Source organism: Pimephales promelas, chromosome 11 (assembly GCF_988280905.1).
Source record: "Pimephales promelas chromosome 11, fPimPro1.hap1.1, whole genome shotgun sequence".
Lineage (NCBI taxonomy): Eukaryota > Metazoa > Chordata > Actinopteri > Cypriniformes > Leuciscidae > Pimephales > Pimephales promelas.
Genome location: NC_142779.1, coordinates 36,900,390 through 36,922,828, shown reverse-complemented (window position 1 = coordinate 36,922,828; position 22,439 = coordinate 36,900,390). Strand labels below are relative to the sequence as shown.

At 41.5% G+C, this 22,439-nt stretch overlaps 1 protein-coding gene across 2 annotated transcripts; it reads right to left on the bottom strand.

The window, feature by feature from the left end:
- Positions 1-45: 45 nt before the first annotated feature.
- Positions 46-21,770, bottom strand: ddx21 (DExD-box helicase 21). 2 transcript variants are annotated; one of them, XM_089117375.1, is made up of 16 exons: positions 21,613-21,770; positions 20,561-20,692; positions 18,665-18,823; positions 18,499-18,571; positions 17,808-17,986; positions 16,597-16,714; positions 15,868-16,053; positions 11,015-11,160; positions 10,061-10,210; positions 9,809-9,970; positions 8,420-8,539; positions 7,426-7,499; positions 6,840-6,999; positions 3,537-3,671; positions 3,173-3,217; positions 46-1,061 (listed from the first exon to the last, which is right to left on the bottom strand). In XM_089117375.1, exons 1-16 carry the CDS (start codon positions 21,715-21,717, stop codon positions 804-806), a joined length of 2,202 nt encoding a protein of 733 aa, XP_088973501.1. In that variant the 5' UTR covers positions 21,718-21,770; the 3' UTR covers positions 46-803. The 2 variants fall into 2 exon arrangements, with proteins under 2 accessions (XP_088973501.1, XP_039546476.2); XM_039690542.2 differs by having other exon boundaries at positions 462-1,061; positions 18,665-18,820.
- Positions 21,771-22,439: the final 669 nt, after the last annotated feature.

The following is a 22,439-nucleotide window of genomic DNA, read 5'->3' as shown; positions in this document are numbered from 1 at the left end:
GTGATAAAATATTTGCTTTGTTATGCATTAGAAACACACCATGCATTTAGTCATATTACAAAATAATTTATTGAAGCATCCAGATTCTTCAAGTGAGCAAGCAGCTAGGCTCCTGATTGGTTAACGTGGTGCGAATTGACGCCAAAGTTCAGATTTTTCAACTTCGAATTCACATCAAACGTGTGAATGCACAAATAGCACTAATGAAATCATTCGCGCTTAACATGCTTAATGCGCCAGATGCTCAATTCTCGCGAACTTGACGAGCTAATGAGGCATATTCAGGTCTACCGTGCCGCGCTCTACGCCTCATTCGTGCCGCAGGAATGTTTTACACATGTAACGCGTCTTTGCATTGACTTAACATTGAAATCATTCGCGTCCGGTGTGAACGCACCATTAGGATTGTGACAAACTCAAAAATAGTCAGAATTAGAAAAGTCAGAATTGCGAGAAAAAAATATATTTGAAATTTTATTTCCACGGTGGAAACAAGCTTCCATAGGATTGACTGTAAAATAATTATGATTCAGTCTCGGCAGTAAAAAAATGATTTGCAATGTCGCACTTCATTGAAGCCCATGTTAGAGCGCGAGTCAGTGAACCGGCCCTCCCGAGCCAAACACACAAACCAACAGTCGTGCTGCAGTTCAACCACTTTAATATCAGTGGAAGTCATCATATACACGACACAACTGCAAGTAAAAGCCATCAGCGTATTTCATGGGCCGTCACGCTCCAGCGAGAGTGAGTATGAATGAAACGGCAGTAAAAACAGGACAGTCTGTCGGACCATTAGTCCATCAGTAATCGAACGCCCGACTGAAGCTGCGTTTCTGACCACCTCCTCGTCCCCGCTTCCCGCCGAAGCCGCCACCGCCGCCCCTGGAGCCAAACGACCGTCCTCGTCCTCCTCTTCCTCGGCCCCCGAAGCCTCCTCGTCCCCCTCGGCCCCCGAAGCCCCCCGGCGTGCGCTCGCCCGTGAGATGAGGGTTCTGCTCCAGCTCGGGGAGCTCTGTGGCGACGGAGAGCTGCCAGCGCCGGCCGTCCTGCCATTTATCCTGCACACACACACACAAAACAGCGTTCATTTCCTTGAACAAGCATTTTCTGCATCATTTTTGTCAACAAATTCTTTTTCATAGACGAAAATGAGACGAGAACTAAATTAAAACCAGTTTTGAATGACAAAAACCTGCTGAGATTTTCATCAACGAATAAAAAACTAGACGTAAATGTTCGTCAGGGACGAGATCCAGTCAGAGCCAATGTTAAAGGTGCAGTGTGTATGTTAAACAGCATCTAGTGGTGAGGTTGTGAACTGCACCTAACAGAAGTTACGGTGGCCGACAGGAAGTGTTGTCGTCGTCAGTAGCCAGTTAAACAATGAGGTTTCTTTACAAAGATAAATTAAGGAATAAGGTTTACTTAATTATTCAGCAAAACGACGTAATTGCGGATATTATAGTTATTGTTCATCATTGGGTGAGTGTTTTATTCTCTGACTTTTTATCATGAAGAACAACAGTGACGAAACGAGTGTCCACTCAGGGCCACCGTAGAAACTAGTGTTATCACAATACCAAAATTATTGTTTTGATACCGATACCAAGTCAAGAATTGCGATTTCGATACTTTTTCGGCATGTGTTTCACATGCAGCTCCTGTAGGTCTGCTCTTTAATGCTGAAATCACCTCGTATAAATAAGTCACTGACACACATGCTCACGCTCTGATTATAATCATGTAGCCGATAGATCATTTTAGCTGATGTTTTGTATGCTTTATTTTAGCAGCTTGCAAATTATTTATGCTATCTATGAAAGTTGGGGTTGAAAGTTGTACACCTAATACAAAAATAAATAAAACATGCTAGCAGAGCATTCATTTAGTTGGCTATTAAACACGAGATCTAACGCTAAAATCTGTCATTTTTTAAATCAAGCGGATCGCTCTTTTTCGCTGCAATCAGTTGCGTGGATACAGTTTCTTCTGCAGCTCGCGCAGTCGCGCACCATCTTCACTCGGACGCGCGCGGGCAGCGGCCGCACACCAGTCCGCCGGATTGTGTTGCTAAGAACTTAAAATGTATAACTATCAGACCGGCCCTCGCGGCCTCGAAACACTAGCGGCCCACCGGGAACAGTCCCGATGCTCCGGATTGCCACTGACCGCGGCCACAGTATCACGTGTGCCGTGAGTTAGCCTCACGACATTATCGAGTTAGCCTCACGACATTATTAGTATCGATACTGATAAATTTAGGTATCGTGAGGTTTTCAATCTCCGAGAATCACGATACTTTTGAAGTAGCAACACTAGTAGAAACATGTGGATGTCAGTGGACCTGCGGTGTGTGTAGCGAGAAACGCCTCATTATAAGCTAATAAACATAACGGTTCATCATGCAAGGCGTTTACACACCACTGAACACACAGTTGTGTTCATGATATCTACAGATCCTCCTGAATATCACACACTGCACCTTTAATAGCTTTATCTCTTAGTCAACCTTTTCACAGACGAAGACAAGACGAGGACTAAATAAAAACCAGTTGACATTTTCATCAACGGATAAACTAGACGGAAATGTCTGGTGGGGGGAATTGGCCAGAACTGGTGTGTGTGTGTGTGTGGATGATGCGCACGTTTGAATAACATCAACAAACAATTCAGATGACTAAAATATATACACATTTATAACAATATACTTTGTTTTAATAGCTTGGTATTAAATGTGTCATCTTTGTCTCTTCTGATCGTGTAATCGATCTCTCTGTACTTGTTTCCTCTTTTGGAAAGTCATGAAACGAGGGAAGCTGGTTTCGCCACAGAATAACACACTTTAAAAGATAACTGTGGAGTTTTATTGACTTCATCTCAGAGTTGCATGTTTATATCTCGCACTCCTGAGATCAAGGGCATTTTAATCAAAGGACTGACAAAAACTAAAATCAAAGTTTGCTGTCATGAACACCGACAGAAACAAGCCGAGTCAGCGAACACACACACACACACACACACACACGTGTGCTTGAGTGAAACCCGAGAGCGAGTGGCTTGGGGAACGGGATCAGCTGGACGTTTGTACAGACACGTCCATCGAGTCGCTTTACAAACGACTCCAAACACACACACACACACACACACACACACACACACACACACATACCTGGATCTCTTTCAGTTTAGCGGCCGGGACGTCGAAACACACACCCTAAGAGAAACACAAACACAAACACACGTTACACACCGCATCTTTCCCATGCAGAAAACCAAGACCTTTCCACTCCAGCTCCAGAGCGCCGAGGCTCGTGTGGATTCAGTTCGTCTACACTCTCCTGTGATGTGGAGTGTTTTACAGTGACCCTTCAGTGACCCTTCAGTGACCCCATCTGGGTGTTAAGTCAGTTTTATACTTTATACACGACCATACTTTTCCATTCTGCATCTGAGACTATCACTGTGTGAAGTGTGTGTGTGTGGAGTGTGTGTGGAGTGTGTTTAGTGTGTGTGTGTGTAGAGTGTGTGAGCACCTTCTTGCCCTTGAGGAAGGTCATCCGCCGGATGTGTTCGTCGATCTCGTCTCCCAGCTGCTCCTTCAGACCGCGCCAGGCGAAGCCGATGTTGTGCATCTCCTGAGAGCAGCTCAGAGTCATGGTGGCGAAGCCCTGCCAACACACACCAGTACACACACCAGTCAGAACACACACCAGTACACACACTAGTCAGAACACACACCAGTACACACACTAGTCAGAACACACACCAGTACACACACTAGTCAGAACACACACCAGTACACACACCAGTCAGAACACACACCAGTACACACACCAGTCAGAACACACACCAGTACACACACCAGTCAGAACACACACCAGTACACACACTAGTCAGAACACACACCAGTACACACACTAGTCAGAACACACACCAGTACACACACTAGTCAGAACACACACCAGTACACACACTAGTCAGAACACACACCAGTACACACACTAGTCAGAACACACACCAGTACACACACTAGTCAGAACACACACCAGTACACACACTAGTCAGAACACACACCAGTACACACACCAGTCAGAACACACACCAGTACACACACTAGTCAGAACACACACCAGTACACACACTAGTCAGAACACACACCAGTACACACACCAGTCAGAACACACACCAGTACACACACCAGTCAGAACACACACCAGTACACACACCAGTCAGAACACACACCAGTACACACACTAGTCAGAACACACACCAGTACACACACCAGTCAGAACACACACCAGTACACACACTAGTCAGAACACACACCAGTACACACACTAGTCAGAACACACACCAGTACACACACCAGTCAGAACACACACCAGTCAGAACACACACCAGTCAGAACACACACCAGTACACACACCAGTCAGAACACACACCAGTACACACACCAGTCAGAACACACACCAGTACACACACCAGTACACACACCAGTCAGAACACACACCAGTACACACACCAGTCAGAACACACACCAGTACACACACCAGTCAGAACACACACCAGTACACACACCAGTCAGAACACACACCAGTCAGAACCAGTCAGAACACACACCAGTACACACACCAGTCAGAACACACACCAGTACACACACCAGTACACACACCAGTCAGAACACACACCAGTACACACACCAGTCAGAACACACACCAGTACACACACCAGTCAGAACACACACCAGTACACACACCAGTCAGAACACACACCAGTACACACACCAGTCAGAACACACACCAGTACACACACCAGTCAGAACACACACCAGTCAGAACACACACCAGTCAGAACACACACCAGTCAGAACACACACCAGTACACACACTAGTCAGAACACACACCAGTACACACACTAGTCAGAACACACACCAGTACACACACCAGTCAGAACACACACCAGTCAGAACACACACCAGTACACACACCAGTCAGAACACACACCAGTCAGAACACACACCAGTCAGAACACACACCAGTACACACACTAGTCAGAACACACACCAGTACACACACCAGTCAGAACACACACCAGTACACACACCAGTCAGAACACACACCAGTCAGAACACACACCAGTACACACACCAGTCAGAACACACACCAGTCAGAACACACACCAGTACACACACCAGTCAGAACACACACCAGTACACACACCAGTACACACACCAGTCAGAACACACACCAGTACACACACCAGTCAGAACACACACCAGTACACACACCAGTCAGAACACACACCAGTCAGAACACACACCAGTACACACACCAGTCAGAACACACACCAGTCAGAACACACACCAGTCAGAACACACACCAGTACACACACCAGTCAGAACACACACCAGTACACACACCAGTACACACACCAGTACACACACCAGTACACACACCAGTCAGAACACACACCAGTACACACACCAGTCAGAACACACACCAGTACACACACCAGTCAGAACACACACCAGTCAGAACACACACCAGTCAGAACACACACCAGTCAGAACACACACCAGTACACACACCAGTACACACACCAGTCAGAACACACACCAGTCAGAACACACACCAGTACACACACCAGTCAGAACACACACCAGTCAGAACACACACCAGTCAGAACACACACCAGTACACACACCAGTACACACACCAGTCAGTACACACACCAGTCAGTACACACACCAGTACACACACCAGTCAGAACACACACCAGTCAGAACACACACCAGTCAGAACACACACCAGTACACACACCAGTCAGAACACACACCAGTCAGAACACACACCAGTCAGAACCAGTCAGAACACACACCAGTACACACACCAGTACACACACCAGTCAGAACACACACCAGTACACACACCAGTACACACACCAGTCAGAACACACACCAGTACACACACCAGTCAGAACACACACCAGTCAGAACACACACCAGTCAGAACACACACCAGTCAGAACACACACCAGTACACACACCAGTACACACACCAGTCAGTACACACACCAGTCAGAACACACACCAGTACACACACCAGTCAGAACACACACCAGTCAGAACACACACCAGTCAGAACACACACCAGTACACACACCAGTCAGAACACACACCAGTCAGAACACACACCAGTCAGAACCAGTCAGAACACACACCAGTACACACACCAGTACACACACCAGTCAGAACACACACCAGTACACACACCAGTACACACACCAGTCAGAACACACACCAGTACACACACCAGTCAGAACACACACCAGTACACACACCAGTCAGAACACACACCAGTACACACACCAGTACACACACCAGTACACACACCAGTCAGAACACACACCAGTACACACACCAGTCAGAACACACACCAGTCAGAACACACACCAGTCAGAACACACACCAGTACACACACCAGTCAGAACACACACTGGGAGATCTCTCTCTCTCTCTCTCTCTCTCTCTCTCTCTCTCTTATTGGCATGACTGTAAATCATACAATATTGCCAAAGCTTGGAAAACATACAATAATTAGAAAGACATCACAATATACAGATTAAATGATTGTAAATAAAAAAATAAAAAACAGTTTAAAAAAAAATAAAAACATAGTTTAGAACAATCTAACCTAACAGAAGCTGAAACTGTGTTTTGTTGTATAATTGTATGACGTTAGGTATAAACTCGATCGCTCACACACTCTCCGAATGAGAGCACTGATATAGTGTGTGTGTGTGTGTGTGTGTGTGTGTGTGTGTGTGTGAGACGTACAGCGTCGGAGCTGATGAGCGACCTCTGCTCGAGACTCGTGGCTCCTGAGATGTGAGCTAGCGCAGCTGCTAGCGCCTCCACCGCCCCGCGCGTCTCGATTAGCTCATGAGCTGCCGCGCGGAAATACTCCACCGCAGACGCCGGGACCGAGTCCAGGAACCTGAGCGATACACACACACACACACACACACACAGTGACTACCAGTGACATTCACACACATCCGGGACAAAACTGATTCCTCCACTTACATCTGATGATGTTCTGCTGAAGTGTGTTTTCTGGAAGTGCTAATGCTCTTTTTACACACACACTGAACAACATGAAGCATTGCTTGGTCACTGGTTGAGCTAAACTGGTATTATCTAAATGTGGAGTTTAATTTACCAGCTGACAGATATAAAACATAACTCATGTCGGACAAAACCAGTCCAATATCCACTGATCTGAGAACTGAGTTCTGCTCATGTTTCTAAACTCGAGCGAATAAACTGATCATGTGACAGATGTTGGAGTCTGAATACACTTGGGTTTGCAAAGCAAGTGTCAGATCATCAAACACTAAGAGCATCATGTGTGACCTCTGACCTGACGGCGTCTTTACTGGAGGACTGGACGATGTCATTGGCCGTCGGGACGCCGACCCGTTTAAAGCTGATTCCCTGAAGAGGAGAACAAGAGTTTCCCAGTAAACAAACATCCTTTAGAACAATGACGCCATAATAAGAGTCTAATATTTACATGACAAATCTGATCCAGTGTACCTGAAACTTTTTAATCGAGCGTTCCTTTAAATCACTCTTGAACCACAAATGCAAAAAAACTAAACAAATGTAATGGATTCGAGGAGTTTTGTGGTTGCAAATTTCCTTAGGAATGAACGGAAGAAACACAGAAAAACCTAAAAATGCTCAACTCAAACTAACACTGAAGTCTACACGTGTGTGTGTGTGTGTGTGTGTGTGTGTGAATACACTGCAGGAACCGGCTTTAGGACCCAGCGGGACAGCTCATCTGCATATAGAGATAAACGCCCATCTAGAGTCGTCAAATATCATGTGCTATTATTATTATATTTCCACAAGACGTCAGAGACTCAATGTCAGACGTGTAGAGCTGAATTAAGAGTTATAAATTAAATTGTGAGTTATTTTGAATGATGTGCTTAAATTACTATTTATTGAGCAAATCTAGCAATTTAAAGGTAAATAAAATAGAAAACCAATCTCCAAAAAAATTGCATTAAAAATAGAAAAAAATGTAAAAATTAAGTGAAATAATCTTTGAGGATTTTTTTTTAAATAACATGTTACCAATATATTAAATAACATCTTGTACCAATATATAAATGAATAATTTGAACCAGTGCACTTGTGTACATTTATGTTTTAACATTGTCCTTAAAAAAATAACTACGGTCATATTAACACAAACTAAATAATTCGACTTCAAACTTGAGGAGGGTTTCTGGGTAAATACCGCATTAGGAATATTTTGTTAAGTTGGACATTTTCGCTGTTGTCCTTTTCATGCCGGTCTGACCACACATTCCACTTCCTGTTAGTACAGGATGGGGTCTCACCGCTTTCTGCTCCACGTACAGGAGCTGGTTCTCCTCCTTGCGCTGGTAGAAGCAGATACACACGCCGGTTCTGCCGGCTCTGCCCGTGCGGCCCGACCGGTGGATGTACGACTCCACGTCCTGCGTGCGCAGATCACACTCGTCAAATAAATACAATAAAAACAACCAAAGTTTTGTCATCGGCCTCATTAAATGTTCAATTCTGGTTCTATTATTCATCAGCTGAAGAAAACCAAACATCCTTTAACCCTTGTGCATCCTTATGGACATTTCTGTCCTTTTCAGTTTTGTTTTTTTGATCACTTTGCCTGTGTTAAAGCTAACTGCAAAAAACTTGGCACAGGTGTGTATTTTTATTGGAATTTTACTATTTCACCGTCATTTTCTTAAAAAAAAAAAATAGGTACAAAAAATACTCCCTCTCAGCACCTTTTGGACAAAAATGTCCCCATTGAAACCCATTAAAACTGCCATTTTTAATCCCCGGTTCAGCTAACTATAAAATTATGCAATCTTTGTTAAGAGGCTTTCATTCTGATGGCAAGGCTTCAAATTTTTTTTTTTTAACTATTTTTTATCAGATGGTGCCATTTTTTTAAAGTTTGGCCTATAAAACAAATATCGCTTTATTCCTGTTTTTGCTTCGGCATACTATAGAGCAAACTGGATAAATTATGCAACGACATTAGTGTGTGTGTGTTGGTATGGATGTCAGAGTGTGGTGATATGTAGTATGTGTGTTATAAAAAAATATGTGTGTGTGTGCGCGTGTGTGTTTGTAATACTGAGAGAGAAAAACTGCAAATTCAAATCCACTCACTGTGAGCTCCAGTGGGGTTTTGCTGCCACCCAATGGGGAAAATATGTTACTACGCCCAAACAAACTGTTACCGAACGCTCATTTTTTGACATATCATCCTCAAATTTGGAACACAACCTATTTAGATTTATGGCTTTGATTTTATTGCAGTTTTGAGTTCAACCTGATTTATAAAATATATATTTTATATGAAATATTTTTTATAAATAATTTTCATTAAATTATACCTATTTAACTTTTTTTGGATTTACTTATTATTATTATTATTTTTTTATTTCAGCAATAATCTGCAAAGGGTCTTCTTTATGATACCAAACTTAAGTCTGTGCTCCAAAGCGTCACATTTTTATGACAGTTTTTTGACATGGACATATTTGTCCTCTTTTTACCTATGTGTAACTTTTTTTAATTGATGCACAAGGGTTAAGATTGCAGTGACATCACTCCTCTGTGCGGACTGATAAAAACAACAGCTATATCTATTATTGTTTAGTACGATGGGGAAGATCTACACTGTGTGTGTGTGTGCACTACGAGCTGCAGTGGTGTCGAGCGTGATGATGTCATACGTTAGGCGGAGAGCACTGGATGACCAGGTCCACCTCAGGGATGTCCAGCCCGCGCGCCGCCACATTAGTGGCCACCAGCACCTCGAACGTGCCGTTCCTGAAGCCCTTGAGCGTGATCTCCCTCTGCTTCTGGGCGATGTCTCCGTGCAGCGTCTGCGCACTCTGAACACACACAAGCCACAGTCACACACCAGACGCACAGCTGTGTGTGTGTGTGTGTGTGTGAGGTGTGTTGGCGTGCTGCGGGCGCACCTGTTTGATGGACGTGCTCATGGACAGCTCGGTGGCCTCTCTCTTGGTCTCGCAGAAGACGATGGTTCGTCCGTGGCTGCCGCTGTACACCTGGATGACATCACCGATGACCGACGCCCGCTGGGACCAATGACACGCGATCGCCAGGTGCTGCGCGACAGACAAGAGCTTTTTATTAAACACAACCCCCATGATGCTTTGCAGATATTTCCTCCTGAGTAGAGTGTGATAAAGCGGTTTGTGAATGTAAAGTGCGGTCTGCAGAGTTCAGAGGTCAGAGAGATGGAGTGACCGAACCGATTCTCAACTCCTGAATCGAGTCATCAGTAATTAAGGCTAACTTCCTGCTGAACATGTGTATGTTTGTAGCTAATTTGCATAAAGCCAGCCTCTGGTGTTGATTGGCTGATAGAAGTTACTTTGTCTAAAAAAATCCTCATTTAAACTTTTGTTATTTTCCAAACATTACTTTAAAACCAATGACCTCCGAACACCTTTTACAAAGGGGTGCATAAGACAAAGGTCAAATAAGTCAAATAAAAAAGACCTTCACTTATTCAAGTCATCAGACGAGGTGAAAAGAATGAGTTGCAGTTCATTTCACAGCGTCTCATCAGTTTGTGTGTGTGTGTGTTAAACGCCACCTAGAGGAGGAAACACCAACGGTTCATACTCATCAAATCTCATTACACATGTTGCAGAAACAGCATCAGTGTTTTCAGGCATTAATAAAATTAAGGATTTTTATAGCAGCTCCATGTTTTCTATATAGGTGTTGATTTCAGAATTATTTTAGTATCGGATGTTGTTTCTCTAATAAATACTGACATCTGGTCACATCATTTAAAAATAAAAATAAAATCCCAGATTGTCCTTTAAAATCATCCCGAGACACTGATAATCTCCCCCGGTCTGACCAATCAGCTTCCGCTGAGGTCATGTGTTGGCGGGTACCTCGACTGTGGTGGCGGCTTTCTGGGTCTTCTTCCCGATGAGATCCACATGGATGAACTGAGAGCGCATGTACTTCTTGGCCACGTCATAGACCCAGGACGGACACGTGGCCGAGAACAGCAGCGTCTGCGGTTTCTCCGCCGCATCTGAGAGGAACAGACCACAAATATACGGTTCACAAACGCAAAGACACTTCCTGAAGAGTCGTAATCACTCGGAAGTTCTCATAGGACTCAACGGCTAACGTTTACATACACAACTTTTGTTTCGGACTGAATTTATTTCGATTGCTAAAACCGAACGTAGCGTTTACATGAACACTAAACATGTGTAACTGTTCTCCTACACTGGTTCTTTATTGGTTTAAAACAGCAGACTTAATATTTATCCATTTCTGCTCATAATTTGGAGACAGTGATCATCGTCATTTCTACAAAACTACACCATTTCTAGATTATGACATTTCTAAAAAACTACACCATTTCTACATATTTACGCCATTTCTACAAAATTGTGCCAGTTTTACAAAATTACACCATTTCTAGATCATTACGCTATTAGGGCTGGGTGATAAATACCGATTTCTCGATATTAATCGATTCTCATTTTTACAAACCGATATCGATTCTTACGCCCGTTTCACACATACTCCGTTTGCAGTGCGTATGCGGTCCGTATTTTTTTCCGTACCCATGTTAAAAGGTTAGAGCTTTCACACTGCACGCGGATGCAGTCCGTCGATCCGTTCCAGTTGCGGTGCGTATACAGCAGTGCAGAGATCGTTTCCGTACCGAGTCTATTTCTGCTGTGCTGCAAACGCAGAAATAAAGTGACAGCGCACGGTTCGTGGTCAAAATGAACTCAGATTGACCTCGAAATGTAGTAGTTTCACGATAAATGCATTTAATTCAATAAAATGTAGTAATCTCTCCATAAAGGTATTTAATTGTTTCATATTTTTACTTTAAGACATCTTAATATACAAGTGATGCATGGAATTGTTTAAATCGTGTTTAAACGAGCATGCGTCCATTCAAGTTTGTAAAAGAGAGTTTATTTTAAAAAAAGTTACTGCATATGGTTTTGATTACCAAAAACCAGGACACATGGCCCTGAAAACAAATGATACTCGAAGTTTACTCAAAGATGCCTTATTAATTTCAATACAATTAAAATAGGCTATGCCCCCTCTGTGGATAGAAAATTGTTGTATTAAGACACAAAATCAGATAGGCTTCTCAGAGGATACTCAACATGTTTTATTATGACAGGTTGGTTTAAAAAATAATGAATGAAATAATGATTAAAAAATAATGTCTCTTCTGTATTAGAAAAATAAATATATCAATATTAATTAACTAAAAGAAATACCTTCAAATTGAACAAAAATACCTCTCACAAACGTACAAAAACGAACTAGTTTCCTTCCTCTTTATCCTGTTTTTCCTCCTCATCCTCCTTGTCTGCTCATCTCCTATTTGCTATAAAGCTGATCTTTTCCAGCTTTTTTTTAAACCAGGACATCACTTTATAAAAAACGGCCAGGAAGGACGTGAAAACAGGACTGGGATAACAGGACTGTTGGTCACTGGTCACGCTATTGCTGCATAACTTCTGATTTTGAAATAAAAATGTGTTTGTGGTACAGCTCACGCACTGCAAACGCAGCATATGTGAAAGCACTTTAGCGCGTGCGGCTCCTGTACCGGATACGCACCGCAACACTCACCGCATACGCGGTGTTAAATCTCAAGAATCGATTAGTCATCCTGTTTCATTTGAATGAGTGGGACATTATATCGCGGCTGCGCGCATCTAAAAAATCGCAATAATCTTTGTCCTTTGTTACTATTGATATGAAACAAAGTCTCAATTTTCAAATTACGTCCATTTTCTTTAGAAATTCAAAAACATAAATAGCGTTTTGTCGCTGTGGCGTGAGATCGCTCTGGAGAAGCAGCAGCGCTGATCTCTCTTCCGGCTTAATAATACCAGTCACAGCGCCAAATAAACATGAATGAGCATCTGAAAGTGTGTTAAAGATAGAGTACAACTTATCCAAATCCGGATCATGTCACATTGATTCACTCAATCAGCGTTTCAACCGTGGAAAGACGTCAGTTAAACAGCTTGTAATCAATGTAGCGTCATATTTACCTCAGAAAACCCACATAAACTCGTTAGTCCACACTCGTTAGTGTTCTTCAATATTTAATGCATATTTGAATAAATCTGGAAAGTTTTTTATGACAGCCACCATTTAAATGTTTATATTTTATATAATCTTCTTATTATAAAAATAAATAAAAGTGTAATTTAAGTGTTTGTATAGCTACAAAACAGTTCATTATTACCTTCATATTAGGCTAATGAAGTCTATAGGCTACAACTAGACTATATATAGACCATAGTTTACAGCATTAGTTAAGAGATTCCCTTGAGAAAAATTGCCATTTATTGTAACTGATACCCTAAATAATCGATATTGAATCGAATCATAATCGAAATCGAATTGCAAGCTTGTGAATCGAAATCAAATTGTGAAATTTGTCTCAATACCCAGCCCTTTACGCTATTTCTACAAAATTACGCCATTTTTTACTACGCCGTTTTTTCTTACGCCGTTTTTTCTACAAAATTACACCATTTCTACATAGATCATTGTTTCTAGATCATTACGCCATTTCCACAAAATTACGCCATTTCTACATATTTACGTAATGTCTAGACCATTACGCCATTTCAACAAAATTACACCATTTCAACATATTTGTCATTTCTAGATCATTACACCAATTCTTCATTACGCCATTTCTACAAAATTATGCCAGTTTTAAAAAATTATGCCATTTCTAGATCATTATGCCATTTCTACAAATTACGCCATTTCTACGAAATTACACCATTAACATATTTACGTCATTTCTACATATTTACGCCATTTCTACAAAATTACGCCATTTCTAGATCATTATGCCATTTCTACAAATTACGCCATTTCTACAAAATTACACCATTAACATATTTACGTCATTTCTACATATTTACGCCATTTCTAGATCATTATGCCATTTCTACAAATTACGCCATTTCTACAAAATTACACCATTAACATATTTACGTCATTTCTACATATTTACGCCATTTCTACAAAATTACGCCATTTCTAGATCATTACGCCATTTCTACATATTTACGTAATTTCTAGATCATTACGCCATTTCTACAAAATTATGCCAGTTTTAAAAAATTACGCCATTTCTAGATCATTATGCCATTTCTACAAATTACGCCATTTCTACATATTTACGTCATTTCTACATATTTACGTCATTTCTACAAAATTACGCCATTTCTAGATCATTACGCCATTTCTACAAAATTACACCATTTCAACATATTTACGTAATTTCTACATATTTACGTCATTTCTACATATTTACGCCATTTCTACAAAATTACGCCATTTCTACAAAATTACGCCATTTCTAGATATTTACGTAATTTCTAGATCATTACACCATTTCTTCATTCCGCCATTTCTAGATCATTAAGCCATTTCTACATATTTACGCCAATTCTACATCATTACGACCATTTCTACAAAATTACACCATTTCAACATATTTACGTCGTTTCTACATATTTACGCCATTTCTAGATATTTACGTAATTTCTAGATCATTACACCAATTCTTCATTACACCGTTTCTAGATCATTACGCCATTTCTACAAAATTACACCATTTCAACATATTTACGTAATTTCTAGATCATTACACCAATTCTTCATTACACCGTTTCTAGATCATTACACCATTTCTACAAAATGACACCATTTCAACATATTTACGTCATTTCTACAAAATTACGCCATTTCTAGATCATTACGCCATTTCTACAAAATTACACCATTTCAACATATTTACGTAATTTCTACATATTTACGTCATTTCTACATATTTACGCCATTTCAACATATTTACGTAATTTCTAGATCATTACACCATTTCTTCATTCCGCCATTTCTAGATCATTACGCCATTTCTACATATTTACGACAATTCTACATCATTACGCCATTTCTACAAAATTATGAAATTTCTATGCATTTATGCCATTTCTACATCATTATGGCAATTCTACGTCATTTGTACATTTTTAAATCATCCTCTGCTCGTCATCAGTGTCTGGTCGTTTATTATCGTCATTTCTACATTACGCTAGGAGTGTGTCCTCTCTGTGAACGCTTTACTCTGTGAGATGTGATTATATGTCACGTCTTTTAGTGGCGCTTTCAGACCGGTCACATCCGTAACATTGTTTTTTCCTCATAAATGCGAACACAAAACATTAAATCAAATGAATATTTTATGTTCTGTGGAGACCATTGTTACTGATAATTTGTATTCTGAATACGTAACATGTATTCCATTACTCCCCAACACTGATATAAGTATAACCTTATCTGCAAGATATGTTAATAACATGGTTTTGGTGGTTATAGAGTTCTAATGACAGTGTTGAACTATAACCGTCGGTCTCACGGTTATAACAACCGTCACACCCCTACATTACGCCCTTTATACAAAATTACTCTATTTCTAGGTCATCAAGTCATTTCTACATAATTTCACATGCGCAGTTCCTCTCAGTTTTCAATCTGATCAAGGGTTCTCATGTTCTCGATCGGATTAGAAGAGGAATAAACACGCCTATCAATCCGATGGACGTCTCATTGGGGTCGAGCTCAATCGGGTAGATGAAGGCGTGCGATTGAGCCGCCAATCCCACCACTAGCGGATCGTTTGGCTGCATGTAACCGTAGCCAGTGAACAGCAGGACTAGCTCACCTTTGTTATAGGAGGCGGACAGGATCTCCTCCACCTGCTCGGCGAAGCCCATGTCCAGCATCTGGTCCACCTCGTCCAGCACCACGTGTCTGAGCTGGGACAGGTCCAGCTTGTTGTTCTGCAGGTGGTCTTTGATGCGGCCCGGCGTTCCCACCAGTATGTCGATGCCGTTGCGGATCGCTTCCACTGATGGACCACAACTCAGTTATTACAGGTGCCAAATTCATCATATTTACCTCAACTATAAACTTTTCTATCACTGATCATTCAGTTCCTCATTAGTGTGTCCCAAACAACAATCTCAAAATGTATATATCGTGATACACCTATCGCAACAGCTTACAATCACTGGGTCAGGAACCACAGAGAAATCACTCTGTTCTTGGCTGAATAACTCTTTAATAAGAATCAGTTTTTATTTCATACAGTGAAAACTAAGCAGTGTTTTATATTTATATTTGATTATTCAGTTCCTGTTTAATAATCCTAATGTAGGATCAGCTAACCCCTGAAGTCGAGGTTTACACTGATGTTGCAACACTCATGCGCCAGTAAAACACTCGGCAGAAAAAGAATGTGAAACACATCTGTAGGTTATATCAGTTTGAATATATTTTAAGTCTATTTTACACACTTTCATCATTATCATATCACATCACTTCATGAGTTAGCGCACTTTACTTCAATATCGCGCAGCCCTGAACAACATCACGACGATTAAACGCCCACCTTGCGGGTTGTAGGAGCTTCCTCCGTAGAAACACGTGACCGACAGTTTCCTGGTGACGTCCTTGAAGTCTTTGGACACTTGAATGGCGAGCTCTCGAGTTGGAGCCAGAACCAGAACCTGCCAGAACACAGTCATCGGGTCAACTCTCCTCAAGACACACAGCTTCTGACCCAAAGGCTTTGGCTTAAACACACGAGCAATCGTCTCACAGAAGAACAAACCGAACCAAAATACGGAAGCTTGTTTACACCACAAAGGACAAAATAACAAAGATAATTGCAACTTCCTCACAATTTCGAGTTTTAAAGTAAAAATTATGAGAGATAAGCTCACAGTCGAGAGAAATAAACTCCAGTTTTTCTCAGAATGTTTAAATCAAGCAGTTCTGACTTCATAACACGCATTTGGGAGATATAAAGTCTCAATGTTTTACTCTGAGGCGCAAACAAGCATCTATACCGAACAAACATCTACATTTTTTTAATAGACAGGGAGATAAGTGGAAACAACATGTGAAACTCCCAGGATGCACCACGTGAGGTCCGTATGCGACCATATTTAACTGAGATGCACCGATTCCGATTTCAGATCTTCATTGAGTTTGACCTGCCGAAACTGATTTTAAACAAAAAAACAAGTTTAAATTGGTCAATTTTCAATACATATTTTCTATAAAGAGTCTGACAGCTCCTGTTAAACACATCAGACATGCATATTCTGTGCATTCTGGGCACTTTTTGAGTGAAATGTTTTATTTTGTCCATCAGAGGTGTGCTGTGACCACAGATGAGCGTGAGCAGCAGAAACAGACTCAGCCGTAACTCACCGGGTTTCCCACATGACCAAGCTAACGTAACGAAAACAAATCTAATCACGTCAATAAATCCACAAGTTTGTCTTTTGATGATACTAAGAAATCTGTGAATCTGCACTATTTCTATGTGACTAATGAATAGTAAATGAGTGAAAGTGGTCATGTGATCATCTCAGGTCCTGCATCATGATCAGCAGGTTTAGTTCATAGATGGGTTTGTGTATATGACAGAAAAATGAAGGACGATTTAAGGAATCTTGTAGTTCTGCAGGTATAGTGGTATAACAGCACAGTGTGTGTGTGTGATCAGGCTGAGATGCGCACCCCTAAACCACACCTCTCCAGGAGACGACGGCACAGTGTGTGTGACCCATAATGCAGTGCTGCGAGCGGTACCTTGGGCGCGCGGCCCCTCCGCCGGTCCTCCATATCGGACTGCAGCTTCTCCACCAGAGGAACCGCGAACGAGAAGGTCTTGCCGGTGCCGGTCCTGGCCTGGCCAATCAGATCCTTCCCATCATACACCGAGTTAAAGGTCTTCACCTGGATGTCAAACAGGTACGAGACGCCACGCGCTGAAACACACAATATAAATCACCACTTTAGCATGAGCGCGATGATATATGATATATCATAATAATATCATCATTCAGCATTAATCATAATAATCATAATATCATTAATTCAGCATTAATAATAATAATTATATCATCATCATTCAGCATTAATCATAATAACAATAATATCACCATTAATGCTAATAATATTACATGTGTCTCTAGAGATGCAAGGGAACATTTCCTTTCGCAGAAACATCTGTGGACACATCCTCATTATTATAGGGGGAATAAATATTCTGTAATAATTAACCCTTGACCCTCCATGATGGCGACACCACAGGAATGCCTCCCTCTAATATAATAACTAACGTTCAATATGAATCTGCCAGATTTCTGCCACAATACCATGATAACAGTGGGTGTTGCTGCAGCACATCAGTGCGTGCGTGATTAGCACATGTGTGTGTGTGTGTGTGTGTGTGATTAGCGTTTGCGTGATTAGCGTGTGTGTGTGTGATTAGCATTACCCTGCAGCAGTTTGATGGTGTTGGGAGAGATCCTGAAGTTGGAGAAAGCTCCTTCTTTCTGCTCTGGGGTTTCCTGTGGAAACAAGCACACACACGTCAGCGAACACACACACACACACACACACACACACACACACTGAGAGCAGCAGAGTAGCTGTGAACGCACCGTGTCGCGGTCGCTGTCCGAGTCCTCGATGGACGGTGTGTGTGTGTGTGCTGGATCTGCTGCGGTCTCCGTCAGGTGTGTGTGTGTCGCGCTCTCCGTCAGATCCGCGCTGCCGTTCTCTGCCTCTGCTTTCACCTTCTTCTTCTTCTTCTTCTTCTTCTGTACAGGTAAAGGACACACACCAGGAATATTTATCACAGAATAAACTAGTAAATAAGGCCATAGCCACTCTCAACAAAACATGAAAGAATTCAGAATTGCGAGGTCAAATAACGAGAAAAAGACAGAATTCTTAGAAAAAAGGCCAGAATTGTGAATAAACAACTGCAAGAAGTCAAAGTTGCATGAAATAAGTCAGAATTGAGAAACTGCGAGGTCACAATTACGAGAATACGCCATAATTGCGAGGAAAAGTCATAATTACGAGAAAATCTCAAAATTGCGAGAAAAAAATTTGAATTGCGAGAAAGTCACAATTGTGAGACAGAATTACGAGAAAAAGTCAGAACTGAGAAACTGCAAGAAGTCAAAATTACGAGAATAAGTCATAATTGCGAGAAAAAAGTCGTAATCGCAATAAAACCTCAAAATTAAGAGAGAAAAATATGAATTGTGAGGAAGTCACAATTACGAAAAATAAGTCATAATTGCAATTGTAACAAAAAGTCATAATTAATAGAACATTTCAAATTTGCAAGAAAAAAAATTGAATTGTGAGGAAAAGTCACAATTACAAAAAAAAAAAAAGAATTACAAGAAAAAGTCAGAATTGTGAAACTGCAAGAAGGACACAATTACGAGAATAAAGGCCATTGCACACTGAGTACGAAATATTCGTATGCGTATTTTCGTGTTCGTCAGCTTAAAAATTCGTCACGCATAGAAACCTTGCACACCGAGTCCGTTGCGTATTTCTTAAACCTTTGCGGGAAAAAACGCAAAAATACCAAATGGATTCGTCAAGCAGTGAGGATGATTTTTGCCCTCTCTCTTATTGAAAAGGGAAGAAAGAGAAAATATTACGTCCATCCAATCCTGAAATTGCGCCGAGAGGAAGGAGAGTTCCTTATCAAGAAGTTGCGAATTTATCCTGAGCGATTCAAAATTTACCTCAGAATGTCAGTGGGACAGTTCGATGCTTTGCTAGCGATTCTGGAGCCACATATTAAAAACAAGACCACCAATTTCCGTGAACCAATCGATTCTGAACGGAGACTGGCAGTTTGTCTGAAATGGACCAGGTATGGACACACACACGGACAAACACACACCCGCGCGCGGCCCGTTGGAAGCGCTGGGCAGACAGAACAGCTAGTTATTGTGTATATTGTGCCCAAATAATACATTAGTTATCAAATAGGCTGCAATCAATCACACCTTATTCGATCCTAAATTTCAATCTGATTGAAAGGGGAGGTTTATTAATTTAATAATCCAATATAGAGAAGAGAACATAAACACTTGATCGAATTGAAAACCGAAACTGAAAGCACGGCGCATATGTGCAATGATTTGAGGACGAGCTCCCCCGGCCCTGAAGTGTCTAAAGACCTCTCAAAATGCTGGCTCTGGATGCGAAAAACGCAGAAAATCGAACCCGATCCGATTAATTTTATGACGGACGAAAGTTTCGGAGGCGGTGTGCAAGCGTGACTGACATAACGTGAGGTCGAATTTTTTTTTTAACGTGCGAAAATTTCGGATGCGAATTTCGGACTCGGTGTGCAATGGCCTTAAGTAATAATTGCAAGAAAAATGTCACAAGAAAAAAGTCAGATTGCAATAAAAGTTCAAAATTGAGAGAAAAAAAATTTGAATTGCGAGGAAGTCACAATTACGAGAAAGTAAAAAAAAAAAACTGCGCTAAAGTCCGAATCTGGAAAAAGGCAACGCTACCTTGATGTGTGTGTCCGTGTTCCCGTTCTCGTCTGGAGTCTCCGCGACACGCTTCTCAGACTTCCTCTTTTTAGGAGCCGGTGGGTCACACTCTTCTGCCACACACACCTCTTTCATCTTCTTTTTCTTTTTCTGGAGAAAAATAGAAGAAAGTAATAAGCATCGCATCTGAAGTTCCTCTCGCACAAATGCGTCCACGAGTCTTTATGAAATATAATATATTAAGTTATGGATATATCATCTTTAATAAATGTGTCAATATTTGTCCATAGTTACTCAGTATAGAATCGTGATCAAAATAAAGAATACACAGTTTCTGTGTGAACTTGGTTAAATGAGAATCTTGAGTCAATATTAATTATGTTTAATCATAAAATATTTAACAGGGTAAAATGTGTTTATTATTTTGAAAGACACTTCCTTAACTTTATTAGTGAGAAAATATTTGCTGTACATATTTAAAATACATTATTTATGCTTGCTTTCAGAAAAACATTTTACATATTGAAGTTTCTATTGAGAGTGAAATTCTGAGCGCGTCACGTGATGTGCGGGACCGAAGCTCATTGGCTCTCAGGTGTGATCCTCACTGTACTGTGTTTGATGTGCTTCTCATGTACATTCACTGATCAATGTTTATATGCGCATAAAAGCCTAAATTAAGACTTGGATTAAACCTCTCCATTCACGTGGAATTATTAATGCATTATTGTATCGTCAGATGTGTCGTTAGCATGTCGGCTCACTAGCAAAACAACACACACGTGTTCATGTTCACGAAGCTCTCACACACACGTGATCATCACTGACGCACATCACAGTATTTTAACACACGTGAGCCCACATGTACACTGTCTGGGTTCGGAATAACACACTTTAACACTGCAGTAACAGTAACAGCACTGATATGATCTATCGAGAGTTTGTCAGTGTGGGGATGGTGTGATGTGAACGCGCGTTTGCTTGCGTCATCAGCCTCCGCGCGAGTCTCTCCGTGAAAGCGCTCGAGTACCCGTGTGTATTCGACAGATGATTAACCGTGTGTTGCTAACCTTGAGCAGCAGCAGGCCGTTCTCCACATCCTCCATCTGTGTGCAGGGCTCGGCTTCGGGCAGGGTCTGCGACGGCATCTCTGGGATTGAGGCGCAGATGGACATGTGCGACCGGTCTCGGATCACACGCGCGGAAGAGAAGGAACCGGAAGCGACGCGCGCATCGACATACGAACTCGCGTAGGCGGAGCTGGGTTTACAGGGAACAGCATTTTGATGACTAGTAATGAGATGAACATAGTAAAGGAGTTTATGGACGTAAAATAGAATAGCTGCTGATGAAAATTATTAAAATTAAAACCGCAAATGATTGAAGTGATCGTCAGAAAAAAGGTGATGACCAATCAGAAGACACTTCCGCGTTGTATTTGACCTATCAGAAGCAGGCTTAGTGGCAGACCCCGCCCTCTGCAGGTCATGCTTTGTGTTTTTTTTCTTGTCTAGAGCTTTAATGCGGGGCTTTAACCCAACCGTGCCACGCTGTACGGAACGCCGCACGCGTCAAAACTCAAACGTTGCATTTGAAATGAATTTTTTAAAGGGACACTCCACCTATTTCCATTTAGCTTTCCATTGTTAGAAACCCAGTCATACTATTGAATGGTCGTGCAACACTCTCTCATTTTCCCCTGAGACGAGAGAAATCTGCTATTTACATTTTTCACTTCCTTCCACAATGACGCAAAACGTCAAATGAAAAAAGTGACAAAAAAAAAAAAACACGTAATTTTACGCCATTGTAGGAGGAAGTGTATGAGGGGGGATTTCTGTAAAGACTACAAGCACTAGTTCCCACCCTTTCAAAGCAGCACATTGGGGGTTGGGCC